The sequence below is a fragment of the Athene noctua genome, chromosome 2 (assembly GCF_965140245.1).
Source record: "Athene noctua chromosome 2, bAthNoc1.hap1.1, whole genome shotgun sequence".
In the NCBI taxonomy this organism is placed as follows: domain Eukaryota; kingdom Metazoa; phylum Chordata; class Aves; order Strigiformes; family Strigidae; genus Athene; species Athene noctua.
In genome coordinates this window covers 43,474,943-43,499,968 of record NC_134038.1, presented here as the reverse complement: position 1 = coordinate 43,499,968, position 25,026 = coordinate 43,474,943, and the positions used below count along the sequence as shown (strand labels likewise).

The 25,026-nt window shown below is 37.5% G+C and overlaps 1 protein-coding gene across 1 annotated transcript in view; it reads left to right on the top strand.

Annotated features, from left to right (window-relative positions):
* RP1 (RP1 axonemal microtubule associated) overlaps positions 1 to 25,026 on the top strand; it is a 188,005-nt gene that overhangs the window by 68,095 nt on the left and 94,884 nt on the right. The window contains exons 23-25 of the mRNA XM_074898945.1: positions 1,590 to 1,648; positions 6,279 to 6,442; positions 17,198 to 17,423. Coding sequence (XP_074755046.1) covers positions 1,590 to 1,648; positions 6,279 to 6,442; positions 17,198 to 17,423 — 449 coding nt within the window. The remainder of the gene's footprint in view (positions 1 to 1,589; positions 1,649 to 6,278; positions 6,443 to 17,197; positions 17,424 to 25,026) is intronic.

The window sequence follows — 25,026 nt, the reverse complement described above, 5'->3', positions numbered from 1 at the left end:
CCTCTGGAGTAGATCTGGATGCAGACCAACTTTTTTTTGCTAGCTGTGGTTGATACCTTTCTAAAAAAATATAGGTAAAATTTCCTAATGAAAGTTCTACAGAGAAAACAGGCCAGCTGCCTACCTCAGTTGTGAAAAACCAACTCTGTCCTAGCTGTCCTCCAGTGGGCAACACAGCTCAGGGACGATGCATGTCAGGGCAACACAGCTTGGGAACAATGCATGTCAGGGCACTTTGCAGCAAGAATTTTCAGTGAAAGACACTGTCAAGAAGAAAGAGAGAGGTTTATTTTCATTCCTAACTTTTCTACAAGGAAACACTGTCACTGAAAAAAGGTTAAAATAGGTCAGTGGTGGGGATCAGGGGTAACTTCCACTTTGACCAAAATGTAAAGCTGAAACTGTGCTGTATTCAAGGACGGGGGGGAAGTTTTTGCTCTTCAGAAATCTCTTTATTAATCTTCAGCCTCACAGCTTTATTTTACATTGATATTTTATGATCCAGGGTATGAACAAAATGCTGTATTTTTTTCTCATTTAGGCAAGGAAACATAAACATTTTATGTGACTCAAAAATCTGATGTTAGTTTCTGAACATCCAACAGCTCTCAAATTTCAGTTATGCAGTGTTAGTTACAAACTGGTACTGTTTAGCATTAAGGATTGCAGAAGATACCTGTTTGGTAAGATTTTAGCAGAAGCAGTATAAGTAACTAATTGTCTAGTAAAACAAAATTTATGTCTTAGGGACTAGTTCATACATGAATGGGCCTGATAATGTTTTCAAGACAAAAAATCAGGAAACTTCAAAAGCTGCTCTGGACTCATCCTGCCCAGTTGATACTGGATTCCCAACAGGCTTCATAGGAGACTGAATGATTTAGGTCATTCCTGGAGAGTCCATGGAAGTGGATCGAGTAAATAAAAAACAGCACCTCAGAAACTTGCTGTTTTGGGTTTTGTTTTCTTTTTCCCCTGTAGAAAGCCAGCTGATTTTTTACCAAGCAGGAGGAAGCTAAAAGAGTTAGGAATCCATGTTCTGAATGAAAAGGTTTCAAAATTATCTGTACCCTAGAGTAACTTGACTAAGAAACCTAACTAGTGTTTGCCTTAATTTGTACTTTTTCAGTTTCATCTATCTGTCCTCAATTTGTAGGAGAATAAGGAAGAGCAGTATTTGGTTCCACCTTTGTTTTTAGCACTGAACTTTGACTTCAAGAAATAATGCAATAGACATGTACAAATTATACATACCACTCAATCCATAGTACTGAAAAAAATTTTCTCTGCCATATTCTTCTGTTTATCTATACAAATAAGTGCAGACATGCTACATGAGTCACTTAATCTGACAGGTATATTTTATACTGGCACAGCTCTTACATTTGCACAAATTGAATTCTTCATTGGGTCAAATAATTTCTACTTTAACATCTATCAAATCAAATACTAAAATTTTAGAGGTAGAGACCCTTTGCTGTAATATGTATTCAGTATGAAAATAAGATGTAGTTCATTCAGTTATGTGGTAATATGCTGGATTTAAAATTGATTCCTACCTGCTTTCTTATTTTCTTTCTTATTCTTAGGTGGCTTCCATTTATGTCACAAGATGTAATTCATTCAGAAATTGAGCTGTACCCTCAAGGTAAGGTTTATTGTAACTTTATGGAATTAAGATCAGTAATTTGTAATTTTTTCATCTGTAGAAATCTGGGTTGAATTTAAATATGAAAGCTAACCATTTTGCGGCTTTCTTTGTTATATTTCTGAGAGAATACACTTTGTGTTTGCATTGTATAATGGGCATAGGTGATAGTGAGAAAGTAATGAGAGAATGAATGAGAAGGAAAGGTTGCTTGTATGGGCTAGAATCACAGAATGCCTTTTTCATCTCTTCTTTCAAACCTTTTCTTTAATGTTAAAGGATAGATCCTTTATTAACTGTGTTTTTGGTTTTTTTTTTTCTCCAGAATTTCAAATAAATCAACAGCTGAAAATGCAAGAGAAAGCAAATGGTAAATTCTGCTCTAGTCTTCTGTCTTTAATGAAGACTGTTTCTGTTTCAGAACTAATTGCTTTACACATTTGTTGCTGTTTGTATTTATTTTAAAACATTAATTACAGCACACTATCTGAACATTATAGTAAACTCTGAACTTCACATTTTAATTAAACAATAAATCACTTTGTTTATGCTTTCTTTTTATTCTGTCTTTTTTCTTTCCATAATGTTAATTTTGTCTCTGTTTGAAAATTCGTATTTTTCTATTGGTGATGTATCTTAATTTTATTTTTTATAGTTAAGATTTTAAACCACGATTCTTTCTTCTGAGCTATATATAGTTTTGTTCTCACCATTAGTTTTTAATTTTCTGTTTTACCTGTGATTTCATATTTGTTCAGCTTGACTTTTCTGTCCTTGCAACCAGTGCAGATTAAATTACATTTCTTAATAACACATAACATTTTCTCAGCTGTGAGAAGTACTTCATGCTGTAGATTGAACAATAATTTAGAAGCTGTTGGGAGAAAGTTTGAAAATACTTATTCATAATTTATTATATCAATCAAGATATCCATGAAGACTCAAATACTTTGTCTTAAATAGTGGCCCTATGGCAAGTAATTGATAAAATTTGTATCCAGTTATTTTACAAATTATTTTAAAGTCCCACTCTGTTATAAGCTTTATTTTGAATCACAAGTATCCTTGTTGTTCTTCCTTTCTATGCCTTTTTCAGAAGACATTAATTTTCTATCTGCTCATCACTCTTTGTGCCTTAGCCGTTCTGCATGTCTCGCTTCCACAAGGCCTCCACCTAGAGATCCTCTTTTACATAGTTCAAATCGGTCTGTTTAGTCCTTCCTACACCTACAGCTGGATCTTTATGCTGTGTCATTTAAGCTGTGGTTGACGCATACAGCAAAAGTTGCAGCAGATAAAAATTGCCCCCTAAGCCTAACAAAAGCTTACGAAGAACAGGAGTAAAGTAAGTTATCTTACAGATTATCTTCAATGTGGGTGAGCTTGGTCTTGCAGTGAGTGTTTTGTTCACAGCACTCTCATCCTGACCCTGTGAGAGTCATGTCTTTAAAGTCTGTCCAGAAGAGGTAGTCAGCTTTGTCATTGACAAAACTTATCCTCTGTAAAACCAGACCTGTTTCATGAAAAAACAAGGTGGATTTGTTGCAGATGTCTCACTCAGAGCTAGGTAGCCAAAAGCATATGCACCAGATAGCCTCTTGTTTGGAACACTTGCTGAAATATGAAACAGTGGGAAAGAGACCTGAAGTTCTGTATCCGACACCTACAGGAACTGCTCCAATTCCTGGCTGAGTGGTTGATTAGTGAATTTGTTCACTTATTTTTTTCCTATAAACTTTTAAAAATACATAATTTTCATTCTATAGAGCTGCCTTTTTTTTTTTTTTTTTAAACCAGACTCGTTTTCTGGGAAGTAGAGCCTTTTCTGTATTGTATATTCCAGAAAAGAAAAAAAAGTCCTAGGAAGTCATCTGTGGTAAGGTACCACTTTCTGATGTCCCCAGGGATGCTTAGTGTCAGGTTGCACTTTTCCTCCATGTATGCTAAATAAAAGTCACTTCATTACACATTTTTCAGTATTCTTTTCTCCTCAATGTGTATTCCTCTTCAGTCATTAAGGAACCATTGCTATTCTACCTTATCAGAATAAATACCCATCTTTTTGTGCCAAAGACAGAGAGAATTCTGTGTTTGTAATATTTACTGTTTCCAATTTCTATTTAGAAGCATGCAGGAATGCAATGAGGACTTCTGCCATCAAAGAGATTAGAAATTTTAGGATTTTCCTCCTGTTCCCACATTGTCCTTCAAATGTGTCTGTTTCCAGAAAAAGAAAAAAAAAAAAGCCTTAAATTCAATATAGAGGAGTGCAAACCAAACCTCTTTTTTATTATTTTTTGGGGGAACAGGGATTCCCTTTTTTGCCTTGAGAATTGTACTTGTGTGCAAAATAGTTTACGGATACTACACTTATCCTTTGGAGGCAGGAGTTGAGCTAGCCAGGACATACAGTCTCAAGAGCACCAACTGCATTGTTTTGAAACTGCATAGCTTCACAAAAGAGAGACTTGGAGAATATAATAGAATAGAAAAGGCCATCAGAAACACTTCAGGTACAATAAATCAGACAATGAACAAGTCCAAAAGAAAATACATTTTTGCCTGCTTTAAAATGAATATTTGTTTTGAATTTTTAGGAGGAATAGTGGGTCATGTTTTACCCTTTGTCTGCAGCATTCTTCATAAACACTTCTAAACTGAATTGTTGTTATTTTCCAGCCAAATGGTCCAAAGGAACTTTGTCTTTAAGGGATTAATATTATATTATTTAAAAACAGAAGATGCTGAATTTTTTGGTAAATGAGGTCTTCTGTGGGACAGGGAGCCCCTGCCTTATGCTTATTGTTCACCCTTCAGCATATAGAGGCTTTTCATCCTTCTAATTGATGCTGATTCTTTTGTAGCCTGGTGCTATGGTTCTTTTGTCAAGAAAGTGGGTCTATAGAGAAATCTGTGAGGATGCAAATTTTCAAAGGCACAAAAGAATTTGTTACAAGCTAGAGTTTGACAATTTTTAGCGGAAATTGCATGGTTTGCTTCCTTTATAGAACCATAGAATTGTTCGGGTTGGGAGAGATCTTAAAAGATCATCTAGTCCTTCCCCCCCCACCATGGGCAGGGACACCTTCCACTAGATCAGGTTACTCAAAGCGCCATCCAGCTGACCTGGAACACTTCTGGAGATGGAGCATCCACAACTACTCTGGGCAACCCGTTCCGGTGTTTTACAACCCTTATTGTAAAACATTTCTTCCTTATGTCCTACCTAAATCTACCCTTTTTCAGTTTAAAACCATTCCCCATTGTGCTGTCACTACAGGCCCTGATAAAACGTCTTTGCCTTTCTTATAAGCCCCCTTTATATATTGAAAAGCTGCAATAAAGTCTCTCTGGAACATTCTCTTCTCCAGGCCGAACAACAACCTTTCTTCACAGGAGCGGTGCTCCAGCCCTCTGATCATTTTCATGGGCTTCTGGACCTGCTCGAGCAGGTCCATGTCTTTCTTGTGCTGGGGACCCCCCAGAGCTGGACACAGTACTCCAAGTGGGGTCTTACAAGAGTGGAGCAGAGGGGACAATCACCTCCCTCAACTTACTGGCCAGGTTTGACTGATCAGACCAAGTGCTGTTTTCTGAATTCCCAGCTGTGTCTTTATGTGTATTTAAAAATCTACCCCTCCTAAAACCAGATCACAGCCAGACCTCAAAAATGTGGAAAACAGGAGATCAAAATTCCTGCCACAGATAATGGGGCTGGCCCAACATAAGTACTTCTATAAAACAACAGATTTAATTCAAACAGGCATTTCCAGACAGCCTTCTATTAACAAAAGTGCAGTGTACACTGTGGCATTTATTTATAAGATGACTGTGGGCGGGTATTTCATTTGTTGTTTGCCTTGCACAGAATGAATTTAAGTCACTAAGTGGAACTTACTTCATACAGGCAAAAGCTGCTATCAAAAGAGGGGTGGAGAGCAGGCGATCCCTGCTTTTCAGATGTAGAAATGCATTTTCCAATCATTAATTGTTCTTTTTTAAAATAAGGTTTATATTAAGCTGCATTCAGATATTCACATAACTTGTGTGCATTGTATGGGAGCAGAGATAACATTTTAGTATCAGGGAAGCTTTACATAAAATGATTTTCTAAAGAATCCTTGTCTAGTGTCAGAATTTTTTCCAAAATCTTTTTTTTCATGCTAATCTCAATGTCACGCCTCCATCCAGGAAAACAGAGCTCTTGTTGATGTGTCACATCAACATAAAATGAGAGGAAATTGTACTTAATTGGGATGCTTTGATACTTTTTCCTGTTGCATTTCTTGGTTATACATGTTGTCACAATACAAATTCTGGAAGTTGGGCTTTTTCTGTGATACCCACAGGGTTATCGCTAGAAATCTCATTAGGCTCTGTGTTCATATTTCCAGCTTTAGTACACTGCAAACCTTCTAAGTCTTTAAAGTTACACAAGTTGCCTAAGATGAGTTTGAATGATGTAGTATTTGGCCAATCTTCAACTGCCTCTCCCAGCATCATTCCCTTTTAGGTGCATAGTAGTTACGGTCCCTGGGCTAAACTTTGTTTTTATTTATATCTTTCAAGTAACTTGCGACATATCAGTAACAGTTATAAAAGCATTTTGATTTTCTTCTTCACTTTACAGAAGGAGACTGGAAAATTGCTGTAGTCACTGGGGATTTTGAAACAGCTGGCACAACAGCAACAGTATCCCTTTATGCTTACGGAGAAAACAAAGCTTCTGGTCCTATTATTTTGGGATCTGGGAAACACCTGCTGTTTAATCCCAACAGTGAAGATACGTTTAAGGTATAGTATGGCTGTTATGTAAACACTGGAGAATTCAAAACATATGCAAAATAGCTTTTCTCAAAACTGGATAATAGCGGTAATAAAAAGGACTCAAAGCAATATGTAAGGATCATTAAGTATTTCTGAGGGAGTGGCTGGCTTTTATGATAGTAAGTTTTGAATCAACAGATGTATTTAGAACTGCATCAAACAGACGTGCCTCTCAGAATCTGCTTCATACCTGCATCTGCATGATGTGCTAGTTTTAACTAGATGTTGTTTGCAGAGGTAGAAAAAATTTTCTTTACCTGTTCTTTGTTTCACTGTAATAAGGAAGTCCTGGCTATGGCTTGTGTTGCGTATCCGTCTTTGGAAGTGTCCACTGTAAATTCTTTCATGGGCTTCTTCAGGCTTCCACTGAAGCACACTGCCATGTGAACCTTTTCTTGGAAAAATTAGGAAGGAAAGAGCAGATGGCTAGGGATTGGAGTCAAATCACACCAAGTAGGCTGACTCATGTGATTTAGACTAGTGACATCCTACTTCTCCAGGCAAACAGGGAGACTTCTCTTTTCAGAGAAACGCCTGAGAGGTGCTTCAGAAGCATGATATTTCCCAGGGCTTCTCCAAGTTACTATAATTCCTACCATTTCCTTCAGTTCTTATAGTTCCTCAGGACTGTACCTGTTGCAATTGCTATATCTGTGATATGTCATTTAGGTTGAAATAATTTATGCATAATAAACAGATGAGGGGGAATCAGTGACAGATAGGGCAGGAAGTTTTTCTGATTTTTACAATTTTTTTCCAGTTTGTAGTATTAATATATAAGTACTTGCAGAAGCAAGTCAATGGTGGTCTTTCCCTTACATTTATTTAAGTTGAAAGTAACTTGACTAAAGTTTGCAGATAATGCAAACAAACGTGAAGGTGAAATCAGTGTTTATGTGAGGACTAAATTTAACTGTTCCTTTTCAAATCATTCTGGCTAGATGACCATCTTGGATACTTATTCAGCTACTTAATGCTGTCTTCCTGGCTTGCATCAGAAATAGCGTGGCCAGCAGGGACAGGGAAGGGATCTTACCCCTGTACTCGGCACTGGTGAGGCCGCCCCTCGATTCCTGTGTTCAGTTTTGGGCCCCTCACTACAAAAAGGACATTGAATGACTCGAGCGTGTCCAGAGAAGGGCAACGAAGCTGGTGCAGGGTCTGGAGCACAGGTCGTACGAGGAGCGACTGAGGGAACTGCGGGTGTTTAGTCTGGAGAAGAGGAGGCTGAGGGGAGACCTCATCACCCTCTACAGCTACCTGAAAGGAGGGTGCAGAGAGCTGGGGATGAGTCTCTTTAACCAAGTAATAAGCAATAGGACAAGAGGGAATGTCCAGGGAAGGTTTAGACTAGATATTAGGAAGCATTTCTTTCCATAACGTGTTGTTAGGCGTTGGAATGGGCTGCCCAGGGAGGTGGTGGAGTCTCCATCTCTGGAGGTGTTTAATAGTTGGTTTGACATAGCGCTTAGGGATATGGTGTAGTTGGGAACTGACAGTGGTAGGTTAACAGTTGGACTGGATGACCTTAACCCAGTTGATTCTGTGATTCTGTGACAGCATGTTCTTACTCATTTATTTGGTTCACTGAGGGAAGTACCAAGAACGTTTGTTTTCTTTCTCTTTGGAAGGAACAGCATGTTTTTCAAAGCATCTTTTTTATCCTCCCAACATCAAAGCAAGACCTGATACCTGGTCCAGGAGCTCTGATGAACTGTTACTATCCACACTAGCACCCAGATTTAGGTCTTCTATACTTTGTGCCTGATGTTTTTCTTTGATGAGACACCACTGAAAGCTTGGGAGAGGCTTGGAGACTAGGCACAGCTCTTCAGTGTAGTTTAAGTGTGATGTACTGAGGAGTACAACTTAAACTTTTTACAAAATCTAATTGTGTAATCAAACTTTTAAATTAATTTGCAATAAGACCTTTAAACTTCAGAGATTCTTGAGGAGGCTGCTCCCTGAATTTTAACTTCACCATCAAAGCTTCAAGGTTGACGAGATTACTGTCCATCCATTATTTCCCAAACCATTTACTTAACTTTCAGTCAGTGCTGATCAATGGAGAGAGAAATAAAAGAACAGATAATTTTGCTTCCCCCCGCCCTCCATTTTTTCCCCTTAAATGTTTCAATTTAATAAGGTATCCGAGTTTTTTGTAAATCCAAAAGAAAACTGTGTTCCAGCTTTGTAACTCTGCAGTTTTCCAACATTAAGAGCACTGTGTAATAACACCAATATTGCTAAAAAATGTGGAGTTGCAGAAAAATTGGATAGCCCATATTGCTTTCTATTACACTAGTTTCATCTCTTAAGTACATTGTGGAAAATCTTGACTGAATGGTCCTTAATTTGTAACCTTTGTGTAAAAACATGCTGCATATTTGAAGGCTATTTAAACTCCAGGTAACCTCCTTTTTTTGAGATTGTTAACTGATGCAAGGAGCTGCAAGAGTTCAGCATACTATGATGGAAAAAATAAAGCACAATCGTGCCACAAAACCAAACAAAATATAATCTCATTTTAAAATCCTTTTGGTCACAGATATAATCATAAGAAGTAACTGGGAAATGGCCCACAAAAAGAGAATGAGACAAAATGACTGGATCATCTTAATAAAAACCAAGAATTGTGGTCTGATAGAAAGTACAGTTAACTGCATAGTTACTTGGATACATAAAAGTCAATAATGAATATTCAGTAATGTTAAAAATAATGAATAAAGTTATTAAAACTTGAGTGAATCAAAATGCTGCTCCATATAATCTTGAGATTTTCTTGCTCATCTAGAACTTTATTTTGATGTTGCCTGCATTGCTGTATACCGCTGGTGTAACTTCATTAACTTTGGCTATCTCTGATTAAGGTTTGTTTAAATTAGATTAAAAACTGGTCAACCTCCAGTGTAACACAGGTAGAATGTAATAAGGCTATTGTCCTTGGAGATTTCCATATAATGGCAGCTCATGAAATTCCCTGAAGGTAATTTATAGTTGTTGTGTAATGGGGAGAGTTCTCGTTTCTGACCGGAGTCTTGGGTTCTAGGTTTGCACAAGACAGTTGTATGTAAGCTGCACTATATTTCTGTTCTGACTTAGAAATTTTTCCTAACAGATGGGAAAGTCAGGGATGAACAATATGGGAATGGGAAAGAAAAGGAATGTAAATTTTGTGGATTTCCCTCTGCTCTGTGTTCCTGCATGTTCAAAGAAACTAATCCTAGGCAATGGCTTTCTGCTTCTGTTAATATTCAGGCATAGTTTTTAGGGCATAATTTTTCTGTTGAGAGTCATTCCTCCTCCAGTAGAGTAGGTATCAATCCTCCTGATAGAGAGTTATCAATCTACCATTAGTTACAGCTTTCATCACAACTGTGATCTGTTTCCTACATTTTCCTCTGGTGTCATCATGGTCCCTGAGTAGTTCTCAGTATTTCAAAAATACTGATTTTGGCAGTAGTTTGAGTTGCTCAAGACACTGAAGCTTTAATTATATTGTAAATTTATATTCTCCAGAGCCCTGTATTCTGCATCATTTTTTGACACATGGCGAATTATGTCTTATGAGTGTACACACAGTTTTATAAAGAAATTATTTGTATAGATATTCTTGGTCATGCTAAATATTCCCTTCTATGTCAAAGAAAACTAAGCAGAAGACTGTAAGCCTTTTATCTTCTGTAAAAGTCAGCTACAATCTCTCAGTTTTTGTTATTTCAATACAGAATAATTCCATACCTTCAGATACAAGTTCTGCTCTTCTAATAATAACGAAGTCAGTGAAATCACTGACTGGTTTGGTAGATCTGCTTTCCAAATATTGTATGCTAGCCTTAGTGAGAGGGGTAGGACCTAGCACCTCCTTAACAAGAATTCTGCTATGCTTTGCTTTGTGACTTTGCTTCATTATCAACTCTGTATCTCTTTAGGACAGTGTTGGTCTGACTCATTTCAACACCTTGTCCAGTTTATCTTAAATAACACTATATTAAGCTATTGAGTGCTGGATTTTTTTCTAAGTAATCTTCAAAATCTTCGCTTTGACCTTATGTTATATTTTGCAGTTTGTATCTGTCTTTGTAAAGAAGATAGTTCATGTTTGCAAGCATGGGACATGGAGTATGCATGATATTTTAGGAGAACTGGAAACTGGAATCCATCCCTGGTGCAAATTTTTCTGTATGAGCCCATTTCTCTAACTTGTAAAGCTGGTGCCATATCCAGTTACACTGTTTAAAGTTTCTTCATCTATATAACAGTTCTTTAAACACTGTCATATTCTATATCAGGGCAAAATGCCAGAAAGTAATATAGGTAAATGAAAAATAGGGCTCGTGCTAATACTCACAGAGATACTTGGTAGTAAAAATAAAGTGTTCCTGTGATGAGATTGTTAGTGTTAAAAACAGCCTTTTTCCTGCTAGTTGCATGTACATTGGTTGTAAAGAATTGTGTTCGTCAGGTTTACTCTGTATTGCATCACATGGAGGCGTAAGACTTAGAAGTTTATCTGTTGTTTTTAGGTTTGGTTTCCTCCAAATAAAAGTTTAAATAAAAGTATCAGCCATTTTAAATAATCTATGCATTAATAATGGACACTCTTTCCTTTAGAATCAGCCCTATGGATGGTAAGAATCTGTTGTGTTTCACTGTGTGTCTTTCATTCCTGTAGCCTGGATCCATATTCATTCTTTCATCAGCCAAAACTGAGATCTCTAAAGTAAAATGAGAACCAGTGGGGAGAAATCTGAATGTTATAAAAATAGGTTGAAACAAATCCATTTTCATGCTTTTCCTCCCATTGTTAAAATAAAAGAGCCTGTAATGAGCTCAGTGAGAATTCTTCCCAAGTGGGTAGATAGCAAAAGTGACCGCAAGCACTAATGTAGCTATCTACTCTCTTAACCATGGGCCTGCCAATGCCTAAAAGCTGAGCATAGCTTGTGTCCTGCTATTTTCCAGCTGTCCCTGTTTGCTATAATGGGCATTTAAGTCCAGAAACAGTTGAATAAAACTTAGAGAAACCCAGGCTTTAGTCAGATATGCTTAGATACGCTTAAAGCAGCATAAAATAGTCATACTGCTGGCTTTAGCTTCACTTGAAACTGTCCATCTCTCTATGAAATGTATATGATAACAACATGAACTTCATTCCTGACTGAGATAAAAGGGAGAAGCAGGTAAAACGGTCTCCATCAGCTACAGGTTGTGTGTGAAACAAAATTTAGTTTATTCCAAGAAAATTACATAGAAGGATCATAAAGAGCTCACAAAAAGTCTTGGAGAAAAACACAATTCATCTCATCTTCAAGAAATGAGCGGACATGGTGCTATTTGTTCAGTAATTCTGCATTATGGAGTACCGCAGTATGGAATATATATATGTATGTATAAATGATTTTCCCTTTTAAGGTAGTTTCTTAAGAGTTCTTTATGTACTCAATTTCAGGATCAATCTTCCAGCCATATATCTGCAGATCTTCTTCTTTTTCTACCTGCTGGCAACACAAGTCCAAGATGAATACATACTGAAACTCCCTGCCTGTCTCTCTTGAGTCACTCCTCTCTCCCAGGTCTGTTTAGCCCCCCTATAGGCTTCAGGTGGTTGTTTCTGAAATTTTATGACAATTTCCTTTGTTAAAGGTCTCCCTGTTAAGCATTCCCTCACCTTCCCATGTCAAATGCCCAAATCCAATTTCTGTCTTTACTAATCCATGGTCTTGCCTTGCCTTCCCCTCAGCCATTTTCTAGTCCATTCACATTCTTATGCCTCTCACCATCTCAGTATCTGAGCACTTTTCAGAAGTGATTGTTACAACTAATGTGTAGCTTATTCTTTCGCTCTTGTTCTTAAATTTTTTTTTTTTTTTTTTTTGCTTGGACTTGGTAAAACTCCCTAAAGAGAATAGACACTTTATACAGTACAATGCTAAACAAGATGAGGTTAATTTGTCTTGCTTTGAAACAGAAGATGATAAAGTGATAAAATTTTTGATGGACCTTACTTTATACAGCCAGCTCTTTGGCAGCTCTTTTACAGTTCTGTCTCCTGCAAAAATTATTTTCACTGTGCATTATAGGGATTTCTTAGTACTAGCGATGTTGAATATGGTTCTCACCCTAAAGAATTATGTCAATAAGGTGATGTCATTTCGCTGCGTGCTACAGAATTACAGAGGTTGGAAGGGATCACTGAAGATTTCCTAGTCCAGCTCCTTGCTCAAAGCAGGGCCAGCTAGAGTAGGTTACTTTAGGACATTATCCAGTAAGGTTTTGAATATCTCCCACTCTATAAACTCTCTGGGTAATCTGTTCCAACATTTGACCACTGTCACCCATTTTTTTTCTCATATATTTAAGTGGAATTTATGGTATTTTAACTTGTGCCCATTGCCTCTTGACTGTTCACTGGATAACACTGAGAAGAGACTGGCTCTGTCTTCTTTAGTCCCTGCCTTCAGGTATCTATACACATTGATAAGATTCTCCCCTGAGTCTTCTCCTCTCCAGGCCAAACAGTCCCAGCTCTCTCAGCCTTTTCTCATGTGAGAGATGCTCCAGTCCCTCAATCATATTTGTGGCCTTTCGCTGGATTCTATCCAGTATGCCCATGTCTCTTCTACTGGGGAGCCCAGAATTGGACACAGCACTTCTAGTGTGCCTCTTCAGGGCTGAGTAGAGTCAGAGATCTAGTCCTATTCCTAGGCTGTGGACCGAGGTGACTACTCTGAATCTTTTCTTAAATGAATCTTCATGTGTCTTCAGACTGTTTGGACCCCTATTATGTGTCTACCAGCATAATGTTTCTTATGCATCACTTCTTCATGCATAAGGTGCACTTGTCCAACCACAGCACCATTCTGTTAGCATGATGTGCATGCCTGTGATGAAGGTTAAGTAAAGCTTATGTTTTCTTGCATGGCCTGAGTTTTGTTGAGGTTTCTTACAGCTAATGCTAGGCTGTATTCCAGTTAACATCCTCTGGTAGATAGTGTTTTATATCTCCACCTAAGCACTGGAAAGTTTCAGATCCAGTAAAATACTTGTGGCCTGACTTGGAAAATCACAGATCAGTGAGAAAAACCTCAGATACATAAGTGGCTATGTTCTCCTAACACAAGAGTTTTGTTCATATTTTCAAGAACTGACTCCCTGATACCATAAATACTTGGTGTTGACATAATATAATTAACCACACAGTAAAAGAAAAGTTCTTCCAGAACTTTAATGTTATTCTTAAAACATTTTCACATTTGTTGTACTTGAGGGAGGAAAGACCAAGCTGTCTGTTAGTTTAGCAGATAAGAGCAGTGTGTCATTTCTTTTATCTAATTAACCAGGTAATGGATAATTGACATCCATTTTAGTGAGCAACAGTACATTGTTAGCCTGTATAGGAAGGTCATGTGAGTGAGTATTGATATTGGGCTAGCTACAGGATGAAAAGAGCTCGTGCAGACTAGAAAAGAAAGTTTTTGTCACTGTACAGTGAGAAGTACTTGTTTACCCAATTTATTTTTGTGACCAAACCAAGTATGAAGTGGGAAAAAATAACGCAGGTTTCTGTGGCCTTTAATCCTACTCCTTACATGTCTATATCCACCTCTTTCATGAGACTGTTTAGTTTCTGTGTGAGCACCTGTGAAATATTCCTGTTCTTGAGTTAGTGTGTAACTGTGCCAAGTTTGTTGGCTGCAATTAACAAATTGGTTGAATTCAAACATCTGGAAAATGTAAGCACCATGGGTGGACCCTGGGTACTTTAACAGTACATTAGATATTATATTTTTGGCAACGTTTACCATCTGCATGGTCACAATTTAAACATATCTTCTACTTCCAAAGATTTCTCTATTATATGCAGATGTTGTAGAAGTTAAACTAATGCAGTCAATTATTTTTTTCTTTTGGGAATCCATCTGCTGCACATGCCTTCTCTGAAATTCTGTTAATGAGGTGACTTTACATGAAATTAGTAACTGTCTGTTACACATAGCTTCTAGTGGTTGTGTTAGTGGAATTTTGGTGTAGCTTCTTCTGAAGTGTTGACTTATTCAAATGATTTTCATGCTAGCCTGAGTTTATTTCAGAGAAATTTCAGAATACTTTCTGTGCAACAGGAATACAATGACGTTATTTTGCTTATTCCAGTATATAAAAGAGAAATGGAGTTATTACATATATCCTTTCCGTCCTTTTCACTGAGTATCTTTCCACTGAAGAGTCTTTTGTTAAGCCAAGGAACTCTTACTTCACTTTTCGCTTAGTTAAACATCTTAAGTACATGAAAATAGGTCGTACTGACTTAACTCAAAATATCATAGGTATGCTAGGGACTGAAAAGAGTGTTTGCATACCTCATTTAGAAATTGAATTAAAATTTAGTCCTTGCATCCTCTTTAGGAAGAACTTCTGCTGATAAACCTGGATTTCAATTTATTCGTAGAGACGAATTGTAAAATATAAACTTTGTTAAGTTTCGATTTCAAAATTAAGGTGATGTTTTCTAATGCATGGTTTAACGAAAATGTTCCCATTACCTTTGGTAAGAAGATAATTTAGTCCTATGCTTGTATAAAAAGTAAATAGTAGCAATGAGCAAAGCATATAGTTGTACTGATTAGCAGGCTAATCATGTTTAACTGCTTGCAAACATTTAGAATATGGGTGTGGCTGTTTTGAAAGTGGTAGATGGTTTTTTCAATATGTATTGGTACTGATACTATAAAATATAATGAGTGTTGATATTATTGCCTGTAACAGTGAAGAAAATCACCACAAAGAGAATAGAATTACTACTATCATTGTACTCACAATTATATTATTAAGGTTAATAAGTGCTGACAGTCTCTCACATAAGCAGGGTCTGTATGAAGTCCATTCCCTTTAGAATTTATCACAGAACGTGGTGCAAATTGGTTAACACATGAGTTTCACAGTCAACCAACAAGTGAACTGTAAATGATGTCAAGTGTTTTGTAAAACTTTTTGCTGGGAACAGTGTGAGGTTGGTATTTCTCAGAAGATCTCTTTAATAGGCAGTCCCTAAGAAGATCAGTATATCTGATGTTTGTGGTATCTGTATTCCTTTACCTCAGTGAGATATTTGTGTTTTCATGCCCTTGTTTGTTACCTCTATAGGAATTTAGGTCTTATTTATGTTCTATGCATGGTTGATGTAGGCCACATCAGATAAAAACTGATAATTTTTGATCTGTCAGTTGAGTTAGGGAAAAATAGCAACTAATCCAAAATGAACAGAAAATTTTAGAAAAAATAACAGAATACTGGACTTGTGTCTTCTGAGGATCTCAAAATTTATGAAGAGAGCTTTGCAATGTCCTTGTGAGAAACACATGTAAATGTTGTCCTTGTAGAGTTAAGAAAGGGAACCGAAGAGGACTTGTGAATGTTTCTCAAGAAGCCTAAAGCAGATCCAGGAATAAAATTACTTCACAGAACGACAGAATTGTCTAGGTTGGAAAAGACCTTGAAGTCTTTTCCAGTCATCCAGTCCAACCATTAACCTAACATTGACTGTTCCCAACTACATCATATTCCTAAGTGTTATGTTGACCCTACTCTTAAATATCTCCAGGGATGGGGACTCCACCACCTCCCTGGGCAGCCCATTCCAACACCTAACAACCCGTTCTGTAAATAAATGCTTCCTAATACCCAGTCTAAACCTTCCCTGGCGCAATTTGAGGCCATTCCCTCTTGTCCTATCGCTTGTTACTTGGTTAAAGAGACTCATCCCCAGCTCTCTGCAACCTCCTTTCAGGTAGCTGTAGAGGGCGATGAGGTCTCCCCTCAGCCTCCTCTTCTCCAGACTAAACACCCGCAGTTCCCTCAGCCGCTCCTCGTACGACCTGTGCTCCAGACCCTGCACCAGCTTTGTTGCCCTTCTCTGGACACGCTCGAGTCATTCAATGTCCTTTTTGTAGTGAGGGGCCCAAAACTGAACCCAGGAATCGAGGTGCGGCCTCACCAGTGCCGAGTACAGGGGTAAGATCCCTTCCCTGTCCCTGCTGGCCACGCTATTGCTGATGCAAGCCAGGATATCAGTTTCCTGATTTTCAGAGTGATGCTTTAGTCCTGGAACTCATCCTTTGTTTTTTGCATGGCCATTTGTTGCAGTTCTGTAAGAAAGGCTGTTTCCATATGAAACGGAATGTTACTTTTGCAGCCATGGTGCTATGATAGAGAACTTACAGAAACAGTTAACCCTGACACCAGTGCACATAAGAATAGAAGACAAAGAGAAAAGTGGGCCATAAAAGACTGAGAAGGGTAGGAATTGTTAATGGGACTCTGCTAATGGTAACTGTATGGACTGCAAAATATTTTATGCAGCAATGACTGAAGGTACTTCTGCTTGTTAAAGTATTTGTCTATAGAAATAGAGATTTACAGTATAACACTACAAACTGGATTCTGTCAAGAGATCTAAAATCGGACTAAATTGTTTGAACCCTTTAGTCACTTTAAATAATATGGTACTGAATTCAATAAAATTATGCTTGCAGACTATTCTATATGCTTTTACTTGATTGCTCTGGGATTTGTTGTATATTAAGGTTTCATTTTCTAAAAAAACCCATTATTCTAGTTATGTTATCTCTACATCTAGCTTGCAAGCCCAGTGTAAGAAGGATTGCTAAAAGACAACATTATAACTTTTTAAAATCTGTGATTTTTTTTTTTTTGTCATTACAGATAAATCTCAGAGATTTTGGGCAGCTGTATAAAATCCGCATCGGCCATGACAACACCGGAAATGATCCCAGTTGGTACCTGGAGGAAGTCAGACTTCAAAGAGTAGTCCCTCTCTCTGATGAAGAGATTTGTCTCCCCATAAAGTGCTGGCTTGCAGAAGACAAGGGTGAAGGTGATACATGGAGAGAAGTGGCAATAAGAAACCCTGCAAAGGAACTTTTGCCATGTAGGTGCTCAGTATTTTAGATCATGTGTTCACTAGCCATATCCTGTGAATATATGACAGCTTTTCATGTTTCTTCCAGGGCAGACTGTCCAAAAGCCAGTATAGTAATGAAACAGATACATGCAGATAGTTTCTAGTTCCACAGAAGCAGGAAGTGATAATTTTGCCCCTTTCCTCCTCAAAATTAGAATAATAGATGTGACCAGGGCATCTTACCCCTATAAAATACCTGGTCTCTCAGAGTGCCCCTAAATCACTGGCAAATACTACTCTTTAGAGCAAAACACCAGGCAGGAAATCAAGGCATTATCAAGGTATGTAATGTCATGTGACATCGAGTTCCTTTAGCAAGTTTGATACTGTCCTTGTGCTGCATAAAATATTCTTTACCAGAAATCCACAATCTGAGTCATCACACACGTGTTTTCCAAATCAGACTCAAGTCACAGCTATTCATATAGAAATTGTTAGCTGCAGGGTGGCACTTTGGTACTTCAAAGTTTAGCACAGCTTTGATGCACTTTGTTCTCTTCAGGTGAAGCAGGAAATAGCCCATCATATAAAGTTGTTATTTAAAAAGTCGTGGGCCTCTACAAAGGAATAGGGAGCCAGCATAATCACTTAGCACAATGTTGTTTTTTTTTTTTTTTTTATAGAATTCTCTTTACAGAATGACAATGATGCAGCTGATAGACAATACTGTCTGTCAGTGGTTGGTTTTATATAGAGAGGTGCTATCATTCAGGCAAACTGTATTCAAAATGAAGCAGTGAATATTGCAGGGAAATCAGTGATTCAACATAAAATGCACTTAGTGACAATCAAATAATTTCAGAAGGAAATATCAAACAAGTGAAAGACTCAACTCAAAAGAATATAATTCTCTGAAAAACCATCAAGACTGGTGATGTATGAATGTTTTCCATGGACTTTAATGCCAAAGGGGACTACTGATCTTCATTACAGAGGCCAGAAAATACTGAGAAACACATACGTTCCAGCTCACATTTCCCCCCTCTTTTTTTTTTTTTTTTTTTTTTTTTTTTTTTTTTTTGTTAATTATTTTGTGAAGTATTTAGTGACTTCACAGAGAGATTTTAAAACCTGGGACGGAGCATTATGAACCAGACCCTATGATCATTAACATATACCGCAGTACCATATGGAACTTCTTTCAGTGACATAAGTATCGTATACTGGTGCCATAGAAAAATAGCGCAGAAGCCAGTTAGTTGTATGAACAATCAATTCAACATCAATAACTCAGATCTGCATTATGCAGTCTGAAATGCCCATTTATAAAAAAGCACTAATATTCTGGTAGGTGCAATCCATTTATGTACTTGTATATGAAAAATCAAGTCAGTTCTATCAAAGGCTAGGAATACGTTTAAAACAGCATATTTGTTTACTTTTTATTTATTATATTACTGCATCTTTCCTTGCTTTTGCAGGAACATTATCTTAATTAAAATATATATCTCAAGCTTGTAAGAAAAGACACATTAGAAAGGATTTGTAAAATTCCTAAAATTGTAAGTTTTACAAATTAATGATTGATTTTAGGCACATTTAAAAAGAATATCAATATAAACTTGCAAGGCCTCCCAAGGATTTCCTATTTAGTTACACAAAAATGAGCAAATGAAATGCTATCCATTTGCATTTCCCATTTAAAAGCTAACTGCTTACAAGTATTTGACAAACTACATCAAGTCACTTTCTCCACCAGGACAAATGATGTACTACTTATTACTTAATCATAATCTGATATCATTTAGTAATATGTATCCTATACTTTCAATTCAATCTGGTATCTTATAGTGGTATTAAATTTGCTTAACTATAAAAGTGATGTGCTGGAAGGTTTAAACAAAATGAAAAAATATAAACTAAACTCGGAAGGCACTTTTAAAAATTGCTGTTCTTTAACACTTACTTTACTACTCAAGTTCTCTCTTAGAAGAAAGAATAATGTTTTCTTTATCTTTTTCTCTGTTTCTCCAGTGAAACTCTACTATGTACCCAATAGGGACCCAACACCTTGCAGCTGATTTTGATTCCTTGTCTTTCTTTTTTCTAGATTCTCTTCTTAAAGTCCTAAGTTATTTCCTGATTCTGTCAGCTTTTCTTTATCTTTCTCTCTGAAATCCCTTATTTTCCACACAAATTTCTCACTTTGGTAAATCCCCTTAGTTTTTCTGACTGTCCCTCAGCCACTTCAAAAAGCTGACACTAATCTGGTCTCCTACTCCAAGTGATTATTTCAGTTCTTTTTCAATCTCTCCAGCATACCAGTCTCAATTTTCACATGCAACTCAGGTTTCTTATGCCTCCGATGTATGCCTGCCTTTGTCTTCCCTTCTTTTCTTATTTTTTCCCTATTGCCAAGACTTCCAGGTCTGTGGCTCCTTTTTCTCATTCTATTCCATCTTCTCTTTCAATTTCCCAGCCCTGAAGATTTTAAAAACTTCACCTAATCTGTCTTTGAATTAGTCCCTGAATTGACCATGCCATTGAACTGGGTTATCCCTGGAGGTCTGTTCCAACCTGTTTTTTAATGTGATTCTTCCACCAATTTTTTTCTGACAGTTCTAGATTATTTTAGTTTACCAAACTTCACAAGTATTTGATTTATTGTTTATTTGTTGCTGTTGTTGATTTGGTTTCATCCTGTAGTTACATTGTGATGCATAAAATCAAAGAAAAATTGTTCAACCATTTTCTAAGTTATAGGTATTGGAAATTAGTAATTGTGTCCTGAACTGGGTAAATCTGAAGTGTCACTCAATGAAAATAGTATAGAAGCTTTATTTTGAAGGCTTAGCTTTATAACATCATGGCAACACAAGAGTGTTAGGGGAATCAGATGAGATCTGGGAAGCCCGGTGGAGGTGAGGCTGCCATAGCTGCACAGCCCCAGGTCCAACCAGGACCTGGCACCTGGGCATATGCGCCCCTGAGGCTCCAGCCCCACTCCAGATGCTGGTACAGACCATCTCACACACACACACATGCACACACACACAGAGCTGTCTCACCCTTAGAGGCACACACACACCCCAGCAGGTCTCACCCCTAGAGACACCCTTACCCCATGGTCTCTCTGGCAGCTGGCTGGGACTCCTGTAGTCCCTCCAACAGTCAGCTGCTCATATGGTCTCACACTTAGAGACACGGGCCTCTGACCCCTGGTCCCACTCCACTCATTGACACTTAATTTCACTCCCTCCAATTTCTCCAGTTGCTGTCATGCATCCATACACACACACACACACAGAGAACAGAGAGTCCTTCACCCAGAAAAAGAGTTAGAAAGCAAATTATCAAGAAGATGGGACAGACTGCACTGATCAGGTGCAGGACACAGCTAATCATACTAACCAGCAAACTATTAAGTGTGTCCAGACCTTTTGATCCCCGATCCTTCTGTTTTCCCACACTTGTTCTTCCCCAAATCACCTAGATCCATCTCTTTCCCTGCCTTTTGTTCCTCCTCTAAATGTCCCATAAGTTCTGTGCAATTGCAAAACGCTGTTCCCCTCTGTCTCCTATTGTGTTCCACATGACTAGGCAGCAAACTCCAGCAGTCCGATAGATACTGCAGAATTGACTCTCCTGATAGGTTTCATGCCTGGATACTGGGACTGACACTCTCCTGGGACAGCCCTGCATGGGCTGGGAGAGGGTGTTTCTTCCTCTGAGTCCTTAATATGAGTTCCAACCTGCCCTCGTGCCCCGTGCTTGTGGAGATGGGCTGATGGATCCTGTGATGGGTCTGGAAGAAGCCAGAGACGGGTGTTAGTAGGACTCCACCCTGCCAACATCTGTCTGTGCTTCTTTGTGAGTGTGCAGAAGACCTTCATCACACATCCTAACATGGATTGTCTTCAGATATAGCTGAAATTTTGATCTAAAGGGATGCATAATACAAGAAGTGTTGAATTTTCATATTGTTCTGTTTATGTGAACAGAATGAGAATATAAATGCGGAATTCTACTCTGTTCTTGTTCACATAATTGAAGGAATAACTGTACTGATTTGAGATAAAAGACAAATATTGAGGCTGAGGCAGGAACAAATCCAGCTCAAAAGATTTAGCTTTCTTTTACACTTAGATAAATGTGCAGGCAAATGCAGAAAGGTTAGAATGTGCCCAGTGACTGAAATAGTGCAAAAGATGACCAAAGCATAGTAATGACTCAAACATTATCTCTACAAAATTTGTATCCCTATTTAATCACTCAGAATGCACCAGCTATGTAGATAAATAGTCAAGATTCTCTTTCCTATTGTAAAATTTATTAGTAACAGTGTTTCTTCAAAGGTGATGATTTTCTTACATGTTCTGAAGAATATTCATGTATATTTTTTTAGAATATTGCCCCAAATATCAATAGTGGAGATTAGAAAACTGAGAACTGTAATTCTAATTGAAATGTCTTCACTTGATAGAGTTTTGTATTTGTGTCTTCTCAAATAATATATGCACCACTTCTGAGGAAGATAGTCCCTCTTAACCACTGTCAGCCATTAAGAAATGGTTCCCTTTTAGCCTTAATGCTGCACCAATCTGTATCTTTAGCCTCTGTCATGGCAAAATGCCAAACACTATTTGTGCAACTGAAGGAGTAAATACCAAGTGATAAAACCACATGGCAGAGATTCAATCTTGCTGTTTAACAAATCAAAACCAAAATGACCATTTCCTTCAAGCGGGCATGTTATATGGAAAAAAGGCAGAACCTGGAGCAGTACTGTGTAATTCTGTTCTAATGTCTTGGATCGCCATCATTAAGGGAGGACTGAATAGAAACAGTTTGACAGCTTTAATGTTGTGTATCATTTACCATCTCTCTAGGTTTTGTGTCCTTTGGCCAGTTTGTCTGTTTACACTAGCAGCCTGATGGGAGTGGATTTGTGAGGTGAAATGGTTGATGTTAAAAATCCAATGAGCTAAGGGTCCAATGTCCTTATTATGTGCGTTTAGGGGGAAGTTACTCTGGGCTTGTTCTAGTCTGTTCTCATGGACTGACTGTCAATTTGTCAGTAATCGTCATTGTGTTCCTGGAACATATCCCCTGATTTAGTTTCATCCAGAAAGAATCTATTTTTTTTCTCTGAAACCACTCCATGCTGCAAACCAGAAAGAAGTGAGGGGGGCAAACCAGGGGATCCAGCTTCTTGATTCAAACTAATGTGCTGTTATAGGCACACCAGTGTCATTAGGCTCAGACAGCTCTAATGCAGAGGAAGCTTATCTCATGTACTTTGAGTACTAAGTGATAACTATATTTATCTTGACTTCTTCTGCTCTTAACTAGAATTCTAAAATAATGACTGTACTTTTCTCGTAGTAGAATTACTCTGAAAAGAACTAACAATGGTACAGTAGTTTATCTAAATCAGAAGAAAATGGCCAATATTTCTTCAGTGAAAATTTTAATTTTCTTATTGCCACCAATAAATAATTCTTTTAGGATTATATTTTTCTTCTTCCAAAACATAAAAATATTAATTTAGTCTTTAATGAAAAGCAATCTGCAATGTTTTCTTACTGCTTATATTTTCTAATGGAAGATGTTATAAGTCACTGAATTCTGTACATCTTCAGAAGGAAATGAGAATTATATATTGTGCTTGCAGACTGGGGACAAACTAACTCTTGCCACTGGTGAATGATCAGGAATATACCAACTTTCTATATTGGAAAACCGCCCGGAATAAGAAGTCTGGAAAAAAAGTGTTCTCTGACTTGCATTCTGTTGCCCTTAGTATGCTTTTAGGTTACCTTTTCTTCATAACAGAGAAACAGAACTTCCTTTCTCTCTCCCCTTTATTGCAAGTAGTTCATGTTCTCATGTTATCAGTAGTTGACAGAAACTGGAGTTGGAACTTAAAAAAACCACCTGAAACCTCATGATATCTCAAGAGGTAGCAGTAGCAGCATTTTTATGGACTGAGCAAGTATAAATTTGGTACTTGTACACTTGACTGCTCAGTGACTCCTATAGTATTTTTTATATAATTTGATATGTCATTTTTCAAAATAGTTGTTATACTGCTTTAATGTTTGTCTTTCATGGAGCCTTTTAGAAGCTTCCCACCTCTGCCAGAAAACATTTTACCTCCCTTTTTTCAACTGTTTCATCCATGCATCCATGTTGCAGAGTTTTTGGTTTGATTAGGGAGCTTATCTAAAGTTATCCTGTCAGGAATTTGAAGATTTCAATCACTTACTTTCTGAAAGGTCATTTTCCTTTTTAGTGAGTACTAGCTGAGACTGTTTCCTGCTATTCTGTGTTAATTAATCCTCTTATATACTTTACCAAAGTTACTGTGTTTTTCAAGATGTTTCTTCTATTGCTTTTATGTGCCCCACATTAGACAGATGCCTAGATGCTCACATCTCATGCTCACTTAACATGCCCCACATAATCCCAAAACAGTATTTCCTGACTTCTGTTGAGTGGTTGTTTTTATGATATAATTTTCAACTTTTTCTTTCCTTTTCTTTTTGCCTATAGGCCTACCTCTCTGTTTTGTTACCCGGTTTTTCAGCTGGTGTAGTTTCACTAAATCAGTGTATAGTGAAATGAAATTACTACTACAGAATAAAGGATTGGACCATAGAGTTCTAATTCTCAGAGTTCTGGGATGGCTTTTTCTTACTGCAGTGATGTAGGTCTCCATTTCAGATGCAGCAGCAGCTGGACCCTTAGAGTAGTTGTTTCTCAAAGGAAATTAAACAAGAGTCACAGAGGCTGAACGTATTTTCTTGGGGCTTTTCATTTTACTCTATACACAAAAAATTGTTTTGTGAGCAATATACAGAAAGCTATTAGCAGGCAAATTTCACATATAGTGAATCTTGCTGTCTCAGCAGTATGTTCAACTAGTAAGTTCGTTCTCCAGATTTGATTGTATCTGTCCCCTGTGCTTATCAAACTACTGGTGCACACTGTCTTATCTGTTACAGAGTGGCATCACCCTTCTTGTTCTTATACTTAAGCAATCTGTAGCTCAGGAGCCATTAACACTAGCACCTTTCACAGCTGTACTGCAATCCAGAGGAACTGTTTGACAAAGTTTGAAAAATATTGCATCCACTGAAGTGGGTCTGTGCCTTGTTTTCCATTTGTACAGAAAAGTCTTAACCTCCACAGTCTAGTCAGTGAATGTTTATATGAATGTCCAGGTGTTTCCCCACAGTGGCATGTTCTAAGTAGGCATGTACATCATGGTTTGGAGAATATTTTTCTTGCTTAATTTTTTTTTGTATGTTTCCTATAAAATGCATTGTAACATATACTCAAGTTAAGGGAAATGAACATTCCATTTATTGTCCTAATATAACAGTCTGTATTGTTAATCTGGATGAAAATGTAAAGCACAAACTAGTCTTTTTGTTAAGAAGGTTCCTTTATAAATAATGCAGAATGTGTAGCCTAAATAAATGCCAGACCTAACATTTTCCAGATGGTGAAAGATGTATAGACATGAGAAGCTATGGAAAATATTTTCCAGTTCTTAACACTTCAACATGTGCATGCTTTCTACTTCAAACTGATTTTTTTAAGGCTCGTAGCAATCGAAATCTGT